This window comes from Mustela nivalis, assembly GCF_964662115.1.
Source record: "Mustela nivalis genome assembly, chromosome: 5".
Classification (NCBI taxonomy): domain Eukaryota; kingdom Metazoa; phylum Chordata; class Mammalia; order Carnivora; family Mustelidae; genus Mustela; species Mustela nivalis.
The window spans coordinates 139045075-139062291 of NC_139024.1; the positions used below are offsets into that span (position 1 = coordinate 139045075).

Here is a 17217-nt window from a genome sequence, read left to right on the forward strand (position 1 = left end):
TTTCTCTCCAGGTTGGGGGATGGCTTCCAGCTGACCGCTGGGGTGGTGACAAGGAGTGTACAGTTGAACTTTAAGTCTAGGGGGACTGCAGTTCGCGTGGTGGAAGAGAGCAGCGTCGTTTCCATGGCAGCAGGACAGGACAGAGCTGCCACGGGGCCTCGGGGTCACAGCCCCTCCACACGGGCCATGTGGCCCTTGATGAGACCGTCATCTGAGCTGCTGCGGCCAGGCTGCTGCCCTTTCCTTCAGTTCCTCACGGCGTAGCCCTCTGGGTACTTTGACCACGGTTCCCTGTAGTTGGGGGGCCACCCTGAACCTGAGCATGGGCCATGTGCCTATGACGAGTTCCCGGGGATCAGGGCCAGGGAGTGAGGAGGAAGCGGCGCCGTGTGGGCCCACAGCTGTGAGAAGTGTCGGTACCTAAAGGCAGCCCGGGTTCACTGTGGCTCTGCTTTCCCTCGAGCCTTCATCACACCGGGTTCCCATGAGCCACTCAAAACACAAGAGTCATCCTGAAGGAACCCAGGATTCTAAATTTAATGGAATGATGACAGGAATCTGATGGTGAGATGCGGCCGGGGTGGCCCTGGAGATGGGAGAGGCGGACACACAGTAGGACCTCGCTTGCCATGGCCAGCCATGGTGTGATAGGACAGCAGACCCGCACATACTTGGCACCTCTTTCTTTCAGCACGAGAGGAAAGGAGCTCAGCTGCTTCCTGGGTGATTTACTGTCTCTTTATTAACAGAGAAGAATTTCAGAGCAAAGGAAGTTCCTGCTAAAGTCTGTGTGGTGTAAACTCGGGCAAGTCACTGTACCCCCCCCCGATGTCGCATGTGCCTTCCCTGTGGAGCACTGACAACACCTGCTTTAGGGGCTTTGTGAGAGACAAATGCATGTGTACACACAAATACTTGGAAAGGTGCTAGGCCCATAGCCCCGTCCACCAGAACTTTCTGTGGTCATAGAAACACAGTGTGTTAGGTCAGCGCTACCTGAGGCCACTGTTGAAGTAAGAGTATTGTGATTGAGGAAATTTTAATTAATTTAAGTAGTCACGTGTGGTTGCTGTGGCTACTGTATTCGGTACAGGTCTAGGGGTGGTTGATGATCGGGCTGTTGTCAGGGTGGTTCTCAGTGAAGACTCAGATGGTGACAGTGGTGTGGAGAGTGGAGGAAGCTTCATAAAATGCGTTTGGGGCCACCTGGCTGGCTCAAGTCAGTTCAGCATGAGACTCTCAATTTCGGCTCAGGTCATGATCTCACGATTGTGAGATCTGGCCCTGCATCAGGCTCCATCCATGCTGGGCATGGAAGATTTTCTCACTTTTGGGGCACCTGGGTGGTTCAGTGGGTTAAGCCTCTGCCTTCAGCTCAGCTCATGGTCTTGGGGTCCTGGGCTCAAGCCCCGTATCAGGCTTTCTGCTCAGCGGGGAGCCTGCTTTTCCCTCTCTCTCTGCCTGCCTCTGCCTGCTTATGGTCTCTCTCTCTGTCAAGTAAATAAATACAATCTTAAAAAAAAAAAAAGATTTTCTCTTTTTCCTCTTTCTCTGCCCCCCCTCAACTTCCCTCTGTCTCTGTCTCTCTCCCTGTCCCCCCTTCCCCTCTAAAAAAATAAAAGTAAACAATAATAATAAAGTACGTTTGTTTCACATCTGTGTGGCCCAGGATGCTTAAGGTGTAGGTCATCTCTGAAGTGGAGGGTACTTACTCACCTTTAGAGGGACTGCATCGTGGGAGTCTTTCAAGGAAAAGGCGACAGCATCCTAACAGGTGTGGGCAGGAGGACGAACGAGGTTCATATTTTATCTTTGCTCCATACTTGGCTGTGTGACCTCGGCCTCGTTATGTAAGGTTTTTAAGAACCTCAATGTTATCATGGATACAATGAAAGTCAGGATACCCACACGCGTATCAGGGCCGTGCTCCCTGCCCCTGCAGGATGCCTGGCTCCTAGTCTAGGAGCCACGATTGTCTTTCAGATAATGTTGGTGATAATATCAGAATTGAATACGTAGTCACTGTCGCATACTGTGAATTCACTTGGAAAATTTGATTATCATTTCATCCTGATCATTTCATCCCCATCAGAGACAGGGGTTTTTCTAGATTCTATGCAAATGTATGCTATTTGACTTTTAAACATTTACGATAATTAGAATCCATTGAGTCAAGGGAGGGAGCAAAGCCTTTCAAATGATCACTTTGTCAGCAGAAATTGGTCAAATACCGTTTTTGTTTTTTTTTTACTAGAGGAAGAGTTTTCTTGGTCCTAACCGTGAGCAGAGTAGCTCCTTGACATTGTATTATTTTTACTTCTGTTGAAATGAAGCAACCAAAAAATACCATAATACACTACTGGGCAAGTGGAGACTCGGACTTGGCTGTTCCCTCATATCCTGTCCCTCTTTTCTGCCAGATGTGACATTTGCTGCGTTACCTTTCGAACACACCGAGGATTGCTGCGCCACAACGCGCTCGTCCACAAACAACTTCCCAGGGACGCGATGGGAAGGCCTTTCATTCAGAACAACCCTTCCATTCCTGCTGGCTTCCATGACTTAGGTTTCACTGACTTCTCCTGTCGGAAGTTTCCTCGAATTTCTCAGGTATTTTGCTCGGCCTGTGGACCCAGCAGCCACCTCCGCGGCCGTGTCGTTGGACTAGCCCCCCCACCCCCACCCCCAACCCTGATGCTTTCCTTCCTTAAAACGTTGTCAGTTGGGTTTTGTCTCTTTTTCTTTTTTTATCACGACCTTTCTTCTTGAAATTCAGCTTGATCCTTTCAGTCTTCAGTGAGTGGGTCATTGAACTGAGAAGGATAGGTGAGCTTTTATTTTGCATTGAATTTCTTATGAATTTGTATGTGTCTAGCTCACCTGTGCTTTTTGCCCATTCCTGGGGCATTTGGATTTAAAGTTGCAAATTGCTCACCACCCCTACCCCAGCCCTATCTGAACTGAATTTCTATTTTTAATATTTCTTTAATACCCATATTACAGGTATTTCTAGTGTTGAAGTTTCAATGAAAAATGTTTTGGATCATTAGTAACCATACTTGTTCTCTGCCTATAAAACAGTGCTGAAATTACTTTGACACTTTTTAAAATAATTGAGGTAGAGGGTATCAACAGGGCAACTCTCGAGGCACAGAAGCCTCAAGTTCAGTGAATTATTCCCTGTGTGTACACATAGATGCACATACCCGCATGTATGCACTCCCATAACGCTCCCCCAGATGGCGCTGCCCCGCGCCCCTTCCCCCAGCAATGCCCTTTCTCCCAGTCAGGAAGGTAGCCAGTTCTCCACTGGTGGTGGGAAGTACCTAGCCCATCCGTTTTCCAGGACACCGTTTCTAAGAAGAGGGTTAATCCCATCTTTGTGATGTTACTACTTAACCATATTTCATTGCTTCCCTGAGATACCCTAGAGACTGATGTCCTTCATGAAGCGAAATGATGCTTCAGGTGCTTTGGGGGTGTTCCTTACTCAGTCCGGAGCAGGCATTAGCAAGCAGGGGGAGGCCAGGGCTGGGGCCTGGGGCAGCTTACCCAACAGATACCTCCTGCATCTCAGGGTGGTGATTACATTTAAATCCTCTTTATTCACTTGCTGTTGCTGACCCGGCTTCCACGCAGGCCTGGTGTGAGACAAACCTGCGAAGGTGCATCAGTGATCAGCACCGTTTCGTCTGCGAGACCTGCGACAAGGCGTTCCCCATGCGCTCCTCCCTCGCCCTGCACAGGCAGACCCACGTCGCCGCGGACCAGGGACGGGAAAGGCTGCAGGCCAGGACCCTGCCTGGTGACGCCCCGGACCAGAAGGTCTTCCTGGCCTTCCTGGGCCTGCAGCACACCAAAGACGTCAGGCCTGCCCCCGCTGAGGAGCCGTTGCCGGATGACAACCAAGCAATACAGCTCCAGACACTCAGATGTCAGCTACCTCAGGACCCCGGCTGCACCAGCATGCTGAGTCTATCTCCTTTCGAAGCTGCTTCCCTGGGCGGCTCTCTCACGGTCCTCCCGGCTACCAAGGAGAACATGAAGCACCTGTCCCTGCAGCCCTTCCAGAAGGGCTTCATCATCCAGCCTGACAGCAGCATCGTGGTCAAGCCCATCTCCGGCGAGTCCGCCATCGAGCTGGCCGACATCCAGCAGATTCTGAAGATGGCAGCCTCCGCTCCTCCGCAGATCAGTCTTCCGCCTCTGTCCAAGGCCCCCGCCGCCCCTCTGCAGGCCATCTTCAAACACATGCCCCCTCTGAAGCCAAAGCCCCTGGTCACCCCGCGGACGGTGGTGGCCACGTCCACGCCCCCGCCTCTCCTCAATGCCCAGCAGGCCTCCCCCGGCTGCATCAGCCCCAGCCTCCCCCCGCCACCCCTGAAGCTCCTCAAAAGCCCCATGGAGGCAGCTTCCAGTGCCCACCTGCTGCCGTCCCAGGCGGGAGCCCAGCCAGACACCGCTGCGCAGCTCTTCCTGCAGCAGCCACGGGCGGACCTGCCGGGCCAGGCCGAGATGAAGACGCAGCTGGAACAAGACAGCATCATCGAGGCCCTGCTGCCCCTGAGCATGGAGGCCAAGATCAAGCAGGAGATAACGGAGGGGGACCTCAAGGCCATCATGACGGGGCCCGGTGGCAAGAAGACGCCAGCCATGCGCAAGGTGCTCTACCCCTGCCGCTTCTGCAACCAGGTGTTCGCCTTCTCTGGGGTGCTGCGCGCGCACGTGCGCTCCCACCTGGGCATCTCGCCGTACCAGTGCAACATCTGCGACTACATCGCCGCCGACAAGGCCGCGCTCATCCGCCACCTGCGCACGCACAGCGGCGAGCGGCCCTACATCTGCAAGATCTGCCACTACCCCTTCACCGTCAAGGCCAACTGCGAGCGGCACCTGCGCAAGAAGCACCTCAAGGCCACGCGCAAGGACATCGAGAAGAACATCGAGTACGTGACCAGCAGCGCCGCGGAGATGGTGGATGCCTTCTGCGCCCCGGACACGGTGTGCCGGCTGTGCGGCGAGGACCTGAAGCACTACCGCGCGCTGCGGATCCACATGCGCACACACTGCGGCCGCGGCCTGGGCGGCTGCCCCAAGGGCCGCAAGCCCTTTGAGTGCAAGGAGTGCAGTGCCGCCTTCTCAGCCAAGCGCAACTGCGTCCACCACATCCTCAAGCAGCACCTGCACGTGCCCGAGCACGACATCGAGAGCTACGTCCTGGCGGCCGATGGCCTGAGCCATGCTGACGCGGCTGCCGAGGCCGCGGGGAGGATGGAGGACGGTGGCGGGACCTTCGGCGACCGGAAGCCCCTGGCTGCCTTCCTGGAGCCGCAGAACGGCTTTCTTCACGGGGCGCCGCAGCCGCTGCCACCCCACATCTCCGTCAAGCTGGAGCCCGCCGGCAACTTCCCGGTGGACTTCAACGAGCCCCTGGACTTTTCCCAGAAGGGCCTGGCCCTGGTCCAGGTGAAGCAGGAGAACATCGCTGGCTTCCTGAGCCCCTCCTCCTCGGCGCCCTATGACTGCTCCCTGGAGCCCATCGACCTGTCCATCCCCAAGAACTTCAGGAAAGGAGACAAGGATACCACCGCTCCCGGGGAAGCCAAGAAGCCAGAGCAGGAACCAGGGATCGGCGAGCAGCCCACTCCCTGTCCTCCACCATGCCCTACCCTGCCAGTGACCTTGGGGCCCAGCGGGATCCCGGAAAAGCCCGGGGCCTCTGCAGCCAGCATTCTGGAAGCCCACGCTCAGCCCTTGCAGGGCTCAGTTCAGCTTGCTGTCCCCATCTACTCCTCCGCTCTGGTCAACAGCCCCCCCATCTTGGGCAGTTCCACGCTCATCAGCAGCCCTGCACTGCTGCGGCCGCTGCGCCCCAAGCCCCCACTGCTCTTGCCAAAGCCCCCTGTGACAGAAGAGCTGCCCCCGCTGGCCTCCATCGCCCAGATCATCTCATCGGTGTCCTCAGCCCCCACCTTGCTGAAAGCGAAGGTGGCCGACCTGGGGCCCACGAGCACGGGCAGTAACAGCACAGCCCCAGACGGCTTGGGGAGCACTGTCCCCAGAGCTGCCGCTGCCCCCGCCAACACCACCAGCCCAAAAGAATCCAGCGACCCATCCCCTCCTGCCAACAGCCCGGAGGCGGCCTCACCCACGGAGCAGGGGCCAGTGGGCTTGTCCAAGAAGAGGGGTCGGAAAAAGAGCATGAGGAGCCGGCCCCGCTCCAGCAGTGGCGGGGTGGACCTGGACTCCAGCGGGGAATTTGCCAGCATCGAGAAGATGCTGGCCACAACGGATACCAACAAGTTCAGTCCGTTTCTACAGACCACAGAGGACGATTCTCAGGATGAGGTGGCCGGAGCCCCCGCAGACCCCCACGGGCCCAGTGACGAGGAGCAGGGCAGCCCTCCTGAAGACAAGCTGCTGAGGGCCAAGCGGAACTCCTACGCCAACTGCCTGCAGAAGATCAACTGTCCCCACTGCCCCCGGGTCTTCCCCTGGGCCAGCTCCCTCCAGAGGCACATGCTCACGCACACTGGTAAGAGGGCCGGCCAGGCCAGGAGCACTACTGCCCAGAGGGGAGGCTGTAGCCTGGCTGGCCTGGGAGAGGGGGACACGGGAGGGGGGCAGGCTCAGAAGCATGGGACCCTTTCCCCACAACCCCATTTCTAGCTTCTCCCTCAGTCTCGGAAGCAGGGGGCTTGCCCGGTGGTGCTGAGAGTTCTTCCCTTTGTGCCCTTGTCACCAGAATCACGTGTCCCCACTGTCTCAGCCTCTGAAGGGCTGCTGGTGAAGGCAGGCATTGCACATCGGTGTTTGGGGATGAAAATGGTCCTGGGCCCATTGGATCACTGACGTTCACCCGCCTCTTCCCTTAAAGCAGGGTGTAGCAGGATTACCCAGTGACCCACAGAAGCCAGTGAGGGAGAAGTAGAAGTTGGTGTTAAGGGATCAGCCACGGTGGCCTCGCTGCTTTGGCGGCAAAAACTGCTTATCTATTCTGCAGAGCAGCTTTGAACACTGAACGTTCCATGAAGTTCGTTTGACTCCATATATTCTTAAAGGGAATACTGTAGGTTTCAGAGTTCTTTTTCATTTCACTAAGGCAATCCTGCCTTCCCAATTATGGGGAAGATCGGTGACAAATAGTGATAGGTTTTTTTTCAAATTTTATTTATACTAAAATCATCAGCTGTTCTTGGAGAAAAAGCCAATGTTCAGACGTGGATTGCCGGAAGTATTTTTCAAGTGTTAGTTTCTATATGTTGATTTTTTAAGAGAGCTTGAAGAGGATACATTTTAAGTAATACTTAAAATGTACTGTTCCAGGTGTTTGGAATAGTCACATGACCATACACTCTCCTCTTAATTCTGATTTATTGAATATTTATACAGGGTTTATATCCTTGAACTGAAGGTAAATTGGGTGAGGTCCTTAGTCTTTTGGAGATTACCACATGAATACTAATGTGTAGGACCTGAAACCCAAGAGAGAATTGTATGATACAGGTTTGCCAGATAAAATACTGGATGCCAGTTAACTTTAAATTTCAGATAAAATGCAAATAATTTTTAGGGTAGGTATTTTTCTGTGCAGTATTGGAGATAGACTAAATACTGAATTGTCATTTATCTGAAATTGAGACTGGAGTGTTTTTAGTTGCTAAATCTGGCAACCGTAGTCAGTTACAGGGCGGACCTAGTCAGTTACAAGGGTTACAAGACAGATACTGGGAATGAGGTGTGAGCCACGCTCAGTCCCCAAGTGCAAAGGCTTCATTCAGAAGTGGGGGTGTTCATCTCAGAAGCTTCCAAGAAGCCCATAGCAGGCTATTTCTACTAATGAGGGAGGGAGGTCGCCGAGCAGTCCCTGAGAAACGGGGAGGGGAGAGCAAGTGGGGGCGGGGGTCTCTCTGGTCTGGTGGGGCCTCGAATCCAGGACTCTGATGGCAGCAAGCCAGAAGTGCCTGTCCACAAAAGACTCTACTCTTAAACGGAATTTCTAGATTGGGGAAGTGTATGCTGCATTTTCAGACTGTCCTTTTCATTTGAAACCCTGTAAGCCTGACAAAGTCAAGTCACAGTTCCCCGAAGGAAGCGGTTCAGAAAAGAAAATGCGTGGTAAACAGGCGGTGCCCCTTTCTGGGGGGACCTTGTTTGTCACCTGTAGAGCCTTTGGAGAAGTGAGTAATGGTGTTACCACTCTTCAGAAAGCAGATGGCTCAGTCTGACGGGGCATTTGGCTCTTGCCATGCCCAACCCTCTGCATGCCCTCCCCGCAGCTGGGAGTCCTGTGCTTAGCAGAAAGCGTGCACATTGTCCGTGGGTGAGGCTGCCTACTCCTGGACTTTGTCCTCCCAGCAAACCACCAGTCTCCCTAGGAGGACCGGAGCACCTGGCATTTCCTTCCCAGAGTTGTGTCCACGTCTTGCACGTGTCTGCTGGAAGTTCCCACTTGTGAATGCAATCATTTCAGTCGCCTGGCTTTTGAATGCGTTTAACGTCTCGTAGCTTCTGAAAGCAGGCAAGGAACGTGGGAGGTTTGTTGAAGATGGAGTAGGTTGGGGTGGGCGTACATGTCAGCGTATTCTGCCACTTCTTTCTAAGCAGTTCCTGAGCCCTTGGTGACAGGCTGATCTGTGACCCCCCCCTGTCCAACCTTTTCTTATTTCCATGTCTTCCTGCTGCGGGTTTCTGGCTTTGACTTGAGGGGAGCACTCAGGGTTGGTAGAGAGACCTTCCAGAGCTAGTCTTCATGACTGTCCCATGAGGGCGATGTTGTCCACGTCTTGAAGCAAGGAGATGAAGGCTGGGTGACACTGAGTAACAGCGCATAGTCCTTTGCTGGGTCACGAGTTGGTTGAGCCCGAGTTCAAAGCCAGGGTCACGTTCCCTGCAACTGCCCCACAGTCGGGGAGTGTGGCTGCTGCTTTTCTGCGAGCAGGTACACAGGGCATGTGTCTCCTGCTCTCACGACCTGTCCTGACATGGTCCAGTGCAGAAGGCTGGCGGGGGGGTGGAGAGGAGATGAACATGGAAAAAGCCCCAAATCTTAGCAGTCAGCCCTGATGGTGGCCTCGGGATGGTATTAGCCGCACGCATAGATGGTGTCTCAGCTGGTGCCCCCTGGGCTTCGAGAACTGCTTTTGCTGTCCTCCTGCTTCAGATACCACGGACAGCCTCGGGATCACCTCCATTAAATAATTTTATAGAGCACTTGGCCGTGCCTGGTGCTGTGTTAGTATGTTTCCATCCTCGAGTGTCACGCCTGGACGCAGCCTGGGAAACCATCTGACCCACCCACGCTTCCCACAGACTGGTAGAGGCTCTGCTGTTGAAGAATCCCCTAGCTGTGCTTGGTTCCCTGGCTGGCTGGGAGGCGCGTTCCTTCCAGAAACCTTGGAATAAGCCCGGAGGCCCATGTGTTACGCGCCTGGGAGTTAAACAAGCTTCTGAAACGGCCCTGTAAACAAAAAGCGTTTTACAGGGAAAAGGCCGCCTTTTTCTCTTTCGTTTTCTTTTTCTTTTTTTTTTTTTTTGGCAGGGCGTGGGGATAGTGCTAAAGTCTAGCTGTGTTCCAGCCCGAAGCTTCGAGCAGCATCTGGGTTTAGATCACTGTTAGGCAAACCGCGTCTGTGTCTCAAGAGTCCGCTTCCTCCTGACCTCACAGCGGATGCACAGAAGGATCGTGACATCCGTCTGTTGTCTCCTAGACAGGCAGCTCTGGGGAGACCGGTGGGGTTGCTGCAGCCCAGGGGCCCATGGCTCAGGTTCTTGGGATCGTGTCCGGGAGGAGGCTGGCATCTCCATCCTCTTTCATCGCCCGTGGTGAGCTCTCTCTGCGTGGTTGAGCTCCCTCATTGCGCTCTCTTCCTGGCCTATGTCCTAGTGAGCAAGGACGGTTCCTGGTTCCTTGGCTCCTCTGCCTGAACAGGGTTGCCCTTGGGGAGAGGACAGTCCACTGTCCCTCCCTTGTACCCCTCATTTCGGCCCCAGGCCCAGAGAGTACAGAAAATGCAGTCAGCCCGTTTCCATTCCTCCTCACCCTCCTCCTCACCTTCCTCCTCACCCTCCTCCTCACCCTCCTCCTCCTCCTCTACTCCCTTTTCTCCCAAAGTGAAGGGCTCCGGACCCTGGGGTGGCTGAGCCTCCCGCCTCTCCCGCCCCCAGCTCTGACATCTTGGGATTCTCCTACTTGGTTTTAGTGGCCCTTCTCTGCTAGCCTGCAGTCTTCTGCACCCGTCCTGCCCCCCACCCCGTGGCACATAGGCAGCCGGCGTCCAAGTGTGCAGACGTCCGTGTGGAAAGTGTTCTGGATACCAGTGCTATTTGGCTGCTTCCAGCTTTCTGGAGGGACGGCCTCGGCAGTCTTCGCCCAGCCAGCGAGCGAGAAGCCATCCCCGCGAGGGTGGAAGGCCACGGAAAGATGTCTGCCAGTGGGAAGCCGAGCGTCGCGCTTCCTCTCGCTGTTTGTGCCCCAGCGCCTGCCAGTATCAAGAAGTACAGGGTTTCTCTCTTCTCCTGCCTGCTCTCTGGAAGGGAAACTGTCCAGCTGGTGGTTTTCACAGCTCCTGTTGGAGGCGGAGGGGCGGCCGTAGGTGCAAAAGGACACTCCCCTGGCTATGGGTACATTTAGAAATAAACCCGTGCCAGAGCATGACCTGTGGCAGTGACCCACATAAATGAATTGTGTGTGATACTTTCCATGTAGATTGCCAGTCCCCACGTTTTGGGGAAACCTTTCCGATTAAGAAACTCTGGAAGGACTCGTGTTTTCTCTGTGCCTGCATTCCAGAGAGCACGCCGCTCTTTAAAATGTGAGACTTAGATGCCAGTCATACGTCCGTGAAAAGAAACGAGTGAGTGAATGAGTGCATACGTGTCAGGCTTTTGCAGTGCGAGGGGATCTCTAAGGGGTTCCGTTAGTTGTCACTTTGAGAACTCTTCTGACATCATTGGGTCACGATCTGAATTTAGCACAAGAATCTGAATCTTCATCGCGGGGCGTGAGCCAGGCTGTCTGAACCCCGCTGTAAAATCACAGAGCGCACCATGCAGTGGCAAGGAGCACGGAACCAGTGGTTTTACTTAAAATCAAGAATCCTCCAGTTCCTCGGCAGCCCGGCTTCTGACTGGTCTCGCTCCCAGCTGAGTCTCCCTCTCGTCTGGCCTGACTCAGAAGCTATGGTACTGGATCTTTGGACGATAAAAGTGTTATTTTTTCATACTTAAAATAAAGACCAAATAATTATGAAAGGTTATGTTTAATTTTTAGAGAAAAGCAAGAATAATTTGAAGTGTACACTGAAAAAAAAAAAAAAAACCCCAAAACACAACCAGTCTTCATCCAAAAGTGTGACTTTTTTTTCCCCCCAAATGTCATTTGTAAGACTTAGCAGAAAACACTCCCTGAGCTTCATGGAGGGCAACCTGAAAGCAGGCAGTGGGTTCTCCACTTGCTCCTGTAGGTCCCCTGTGGAGTCCTTCAGAGGACAAGTGCCAGGCTTCTGGGTGTCTCCTTCCATGGGCTTCCATGGGCCGGTTCCAGGCATCTGTGTTTGTAAAAGGTTCCAGGGGTGATTTCAAAGCCTCACCCGAAAGGGTCTTGCCGCTTGGAAGGGAAGGGACGGCCCCATGGCCCCCCCCCCTTTGACGGTTCCTGATGCTGGAACTCCGCGGGCCCGTGATGCTGGCGGTGCTGGGCTGCACACCAGCGTGCTCCGTGCGAATGGCGCCCCCTGGAGTTGTGTGGTGCACAGTGCTGCTTTCCTCCTCCCTCTTGTGCTGATAAGGCCCCGCCCCGGGCCCAGGCAGTCCGCTCACAGTGAGTGCCGGGCTGGTCACCTGCACGCGATGTGGCACCCGGGGGTCGTCCTGGAAGCTGAAGGGCCCTGTGATTGGTGTTCCCGGGGGTTGTGCTGGCTGACTTTGCTGCCAGGTCGTGAGTCGTGTTTGCGAGTGGCCATCTCAAGGTTACGAGGCTCGCGGGCCGCGCTGCCGCTCGGACGCTGTGTTTGTTAGTACACAGAACCTGTTCCCTGTAAGAGCAGAAACTGGGACCTTAGCACTTGGGGGAAACAGAAGAATCCAGTGATAGGGTGAATGATGTACTGCCGCCTTCTCTTTCCAGAACTTGGGCTCCCCCGATCCCTTGCCTTGGCTCCCACCAGCCCTTCTCCGCCTTCCCTCCTCACCCCTGCTTTCCCTGCACCTCCAGCCACACAAGCACAGGACCAGCTACGGAGGAGGCGGGTCTGTGTTTTGACGTATTGTCTGTACAGTACAAAAGGAATCAAAATGGAAGGTTAAGACAGGCAGGGCAGAGCAGAGAACCCCTCTCTCAAGAGTTGCCCCATGGTGGGGTAGGGCTGAACCTAGGCCCTGCTCAGCCACGTCTCTGCAGGCAGGTGTGTGGCCCGGAGCCCCTCATCTCCTAACACAGACTCGGTCCTGTGTGGGTCACAAGGAACCTTTAATGGAAGGAGCAGGCCTCCTCCACCTTACCGCTGGGACTGCAGTGAGCTCGGGCAGAGGCCCCCGTAGGACTGTGTCAGCAAGTCAGACAGGAAAGCACGTTTCCCTGCTTTGGGGCCACTGCAGACAGCCACGTCCCCCTGGGCCGGGGAGAGGGAATGGCTCCCAGGGCCATCCCGGGCTTCCGGACACCAGTTGAATTTCCCAGCGCCAGAAGTCCTTGCCATGCCAGAAATGACCGAGAGGTGGCTTCTCTTTGTGACAGATCAGACGTGTTTCCTTGCTGTTCTCTCAAATCCCTTTCCTCTCTCTTTCTTGTTACTATTATTAAGATTTTTAATGGTAATACTGTTGTTTTAAACATCTTGGTTTCATTGTTAATGTTTAGCATTTTGAAGACAAAACCTTCATTCCACTTCATTCAGGATAAGAGAAGATACCACTTGAGCTGTTGCTATTACCAGTGGTTTGTTTTTTTTTAGAGTGTGTGTGTGTGTGTGTGTGTGTGTGTGTGTGTGTGTGTGTGTTGAAAGGAAGGGGTGGACTGGGGATGGGGAACAAATGCCAGTTATCCCAGGAGAATGAATGGAAAGCGACTTTCCTTTTTCGTTGCAGTAGAAAGCCAGATAAATATATATTTTTTTTCCTGCTTCAGGTCAGAAACCCTTCCCTTGTCAAAAATGCGATGCCTTCTTTTCTACCAAATCTAACTGTGAACGCCACCAGTTGCGCAAACACGGAGTTACCAACTGTTCCCTGAGAAGAAACGGGCTTATCCCCCAGTCAAAAGAGAGTGATGTTGGACCCCATGATAGCACAGGTAGTGCTTCCGGGTGACGGAGAGAAGAGGGACAGAGGAGGGCCGCTCCCAGAGCTCTGGCAGCATGGTAGCGAGCCCCAGCCGTGCAAGCGTCGGGGGCTGCCTTTCCCATTTCTCTGTAGGACTCGGCTGGCCGTCCCCAGCGGCGGGCCCCACGGAGGACTGGGAGCTGGCAGTGGGCGGGGGCCTGGGGAGACATGGACATGCCCCAGATCGCTTTCCTGGGCCGCTAGGGAAGATCTGTGGCCCTCCCAGCAGACCCCCGTTCCTGCCGTGGGGCCCCTCTGGAGGTGGGAGCTCAGCTTTGGGGGTGCAGCTCTAGCTCTCGGTAGGATCAAATTTAAAAAGGATATGAAACCCTACTGGCTTTGGGTGTTGTTTCCTCAAAGCCCAGCCTCTGCCCTGCCGCATCCTACAGAGTGGGGGACGGGCTCCTGCTGCTGTCAGGGTATTCCAGGAAGTAGTGATGCCAGCCCTCCGCAGGGGAGGGGCGTGTGGGGAGGGGGTGTTTTTCTCTTCAGTAACTCTCCTCCCAGTAAAAAACTTTGTCTTGTTTGAAAAAGCACTCTGCATGTCCTTTCTTTAATCACATCTCTGCTTGACCTGAATCCGGGTATTATTCTCGCGAGCTGATATGTGCTTCCTTCCTCCAGCCCCTACAGAGCAATTAACGGCTGCTCAGTGCGTCTCCTGGCACCTTTTTTTTTTCCTTACAGCTTCTGTATTCACTCCTGTCCTCTATTCAGTACATTCCGGCATCTCCAAGTGCTAGGGTTCTGCGTCTCCCACCACCCCCCAAACAGATCAGAAAATCGGCTGCTGTGGGTTCCCTGTATACTTGACTAGTTAGCTGGCTGTGGGTTCGTTACAGCTATGGATTCAGTTCTGCAGATCTCGAAAGCTTGTTGACATTTCCCCATTTCTCGAGGCCAGAGTGGGTCTCCCCAGAGGCTTTGGTCCAGGGGGATCATTGTATCCTGTGCTTCTCTCCCTCACATGGGGGTGGGGGTGGGGAGCTATGTTGTCTGGGGGCCCCCTCCTTTCTCCCCAGCCCCCTTGTCCTTATCTGAGTTCCAGGGGGAGAGGGGCGCATCTGAATGGGTAGCATTTCCAGGAAGAGCAATTGATTCCAGACCCTCTGCTTTTCCGCCGTGCCTTCCCCCAAGCCCTTGTGAAACAAGCCAGTCCCTGAACTGCCAGGCCCTTTGGTTAAGATCAAACCCTCTGAGGGTGTAAAAATGTAAGCCAGTTTGCCACTTCCTCCCCCCAGCTTCCATTTCTACATAATTGGCCGGCATCTTTGGGTAAAGAAAGATACGGAACCTTAGAGCCCCGTGAGCCAGAGATCAACTGTTCCATCCCCAGGAAACCCACAGCGATCCTGGTGGAACTCGAATTTGCTGCAGACGATCGCTCTTAGTGTTTAACAGAATTTGCTGCAGACGATCGCTCTTAGTGTTTAACAGCTGGCTGCTGTAGTCACCTGGTAGCCCCAGACACTTCCTTGAAACCTGGCTTAAGAAGCAGCTATGTGATTTTACCCGTAGTGGTCCCAAAAGAGAGAAAGCAGTGGATAACTGAGGGCAAGGGGCACCCTTAGTTTCCCAGGGTGGCCGGCAAGTAAGTACCAAGTGATGAATGCTCATTTTGCATTCAGCTTCTTGAGCCTATGGAAGAGCCCAGAATCAGGCCTCCTGCCAACATCTGGGGGTGCGGGCAACTGTGGGAGCCTGCAGACACAAAAAGCTAATCAGAACATACATCTTAGCTTCAGTTCACCAGATTTTACATTGTGGGTGTATTTGTTTTTTAAATTTACAGTTACATGAGTTCTGTTTTGCCAAACCCTATCAGAGCCCCACCTCTGCCCGGTCCTGGATGTTATATAGGGTTTCTTTAAGGACAAAGCCTCTGGAAAAAGAAAATTCACTGAAAGCTGTAATGTGAAACCAGTGAAGAGAAAATAAATGTTTGGTTTCGTTGTGGTCACAATTCATACAAAGAGGTCAGGAAGGTGGGGTTCAGTGCTTTCAAGGAGAGTTGCACACCCAAGTGAGCATGGCAGGGGTGTGGGGTGAAGCTTGCTTTCAGGGCTCCCTCCCATAAAAGTGAGGCTTTAGAGGAAGACCTCTAAAAAGGGGGGGGCAGGAAATGACCAAGGAAGTTCTTGAGGGCTATTTTAGGTTTATATGCCTAGCTTCAAGTCCCTAGACATGTTTTTATAATGTAAGTCTGACTTTTTTAATCATGTGAGTTCTTTAAAGAAAATACACCCTGGATTCCCCCCCCCCTCCACCCAGAGGAATGCCAGCAGTGCTACGAAGAGGCAGCTTGGGCTTAAAGGGGCACATTGGTCCTTGAACTAATGAGCTCTCGTGTGTAGAGAGGTTCCCTGGCCCACTTTGTCTTTGGGGGTCCTTGTGGTTCTTCAGGTGATGCCTGTGAGAGCCTTCCTATCTGTGGGCACCTGCACTTGACCTTTCTAAGTCAGCGGAAACGTGGACGTTTTTATATTGCTCCTCAAGGGTGGCTGGCCTTACCAGCCAGGAGCCCCCTGCCCGCGTGCACAGGAAATGCTTCTGGGGAGGCCAGACGCAGACAGTAGCTTCCTCAACAGCTGTGCCCCTGGCCAGGCCGATTGGGTGTTTAGATTGGTAGTTGATCACATCAGCTGAGGAACATGGAACTGCTAGGAAGCAACAGGTAGTTCTTTGTCAAGCTGACCGGAGAGTCTCCACTCTCCCTGTAGGAGCAGCGGTGGGTTTATTACAGTGGTGCACGCTGGATTCCTGCCTCCTCACACAGTTTTTCTTAGGTGTAGCATCACAAATGAGGGGATGGCTAGGGACAGAGAGGTTACCAGTTAAGATAGGTGGCATTGCTCAGAAAAACCATCTGTTGTACTACCTGCATTCGAAGGTGTAGGCAGTTGAAGAAGGTGGGAACGAAATAGGACCTGGCGTTAGAAGTTGGATATTCATGTAAGGAGAAGAGGCTAAGTCTACAGTTGCCAAGAGTCCCTTAATAAAAATTGGTTGGAGTTGCTAGAACGTCAAGGGTGCAGGCTGCCCTGTTAAAAGTCTCCCCCTAGTGGAAGTTTGGTAGAGCACAGCCAAGCCCTCTTTTGTTCACCAGAGGAAGTGAGCTGGCCTTTTATGCGATTGAGGGTGAGCTCTCCATTATCCACGCTGAGGAGGGGCCCAAATGTGAGAACAATCTGATATTAGCGTATATACTTGGGTTGAGTTTCAGAATCCATCACAATTTTTTTTAAGATGTCTTAAATATGTTCTGCTACAGTGAACTTGAAAACCCATGTTCTTTGGTGGAAAAAAAAAATAAAAAAGAGAAATAGCCTGGAATATACTGGGACAAATAGGAAGTAATCAGAGATTAAGATTTTTCTTTTAAGAAACTGAGCATTCTATCTTTTTTTTTTTTAATGGACTTTATGCCAAAATTCATTTAGTAGATGCTCCCTTTTGGGATGATTCAAGAAAATGAGTGTATAGTTTTTTTGTAGAGTAAGGCGTAGATGTTGGTGTGTATATCTCAGGAGTCTTCTTTAAACTTTTTGGATAATTTATAAAAATCATTTATTAACACATGGAAGTGTAGATGGTTGTGGATAAGCCCAAAGCGCCAGACAGGTATGACCATGGCCACGGGACGGCCAGCTCCTTCACCCCCAGCTGCAGGACCACCTTGATGGCAAAGAATCGATCAGGTGACTCAGACTGATGGGCACAGGCGGACATGGTGACATGTCCAATCCCATACGTGAGGGGCCGCTTAGGTGCCCAGATCCGCTGGCTTGGGGACTGTAATCAGGGATCCGCACAAGGAGGGAGGTACATCCGACCTAAGTGTCATGAAACCATGGGTTTTGCCAGCCCGATGTGGGAAGAGTTTCTGATCCCTGCAGT

General features: G+C 53.2%; 1 protein-coding gene across 13 annotated transcripts in view; it reads left to right on the forward strand.

Moving 5' to 3' along the window:
- Positions 1 to 17217, forward strand: part of RREB1 (ras responsive element binding protein 1) — a 173869-nt gene that overhangs the window by 149826 nt on the left and 6826 nt on the right. For 11 of the 13 annotated variants that reach the window (XM_082729798.1, XM_082729803.1, XM_082729796.1 and 8 more), the window contains 3 exons: positions 2421 to 2610; positions 3640 to 6535; positions 13127 to 13291. In XM_082729798.1, the coding sequence (XP_082585924.1) occupies positions 2421 to 2610; positions 3640 to 6535; positions 13127 to 13291 (3251 nt within the window). The remainder of the gene's footprint in view (positions 1 to 2420; positions 2611 to 3639; positions 6536 to 13126; positions 13292 to 17217) is intronic. The other 2 variants (XM_082729794.1, XM_082729802.1) reach the window with 1 other exon arrangement.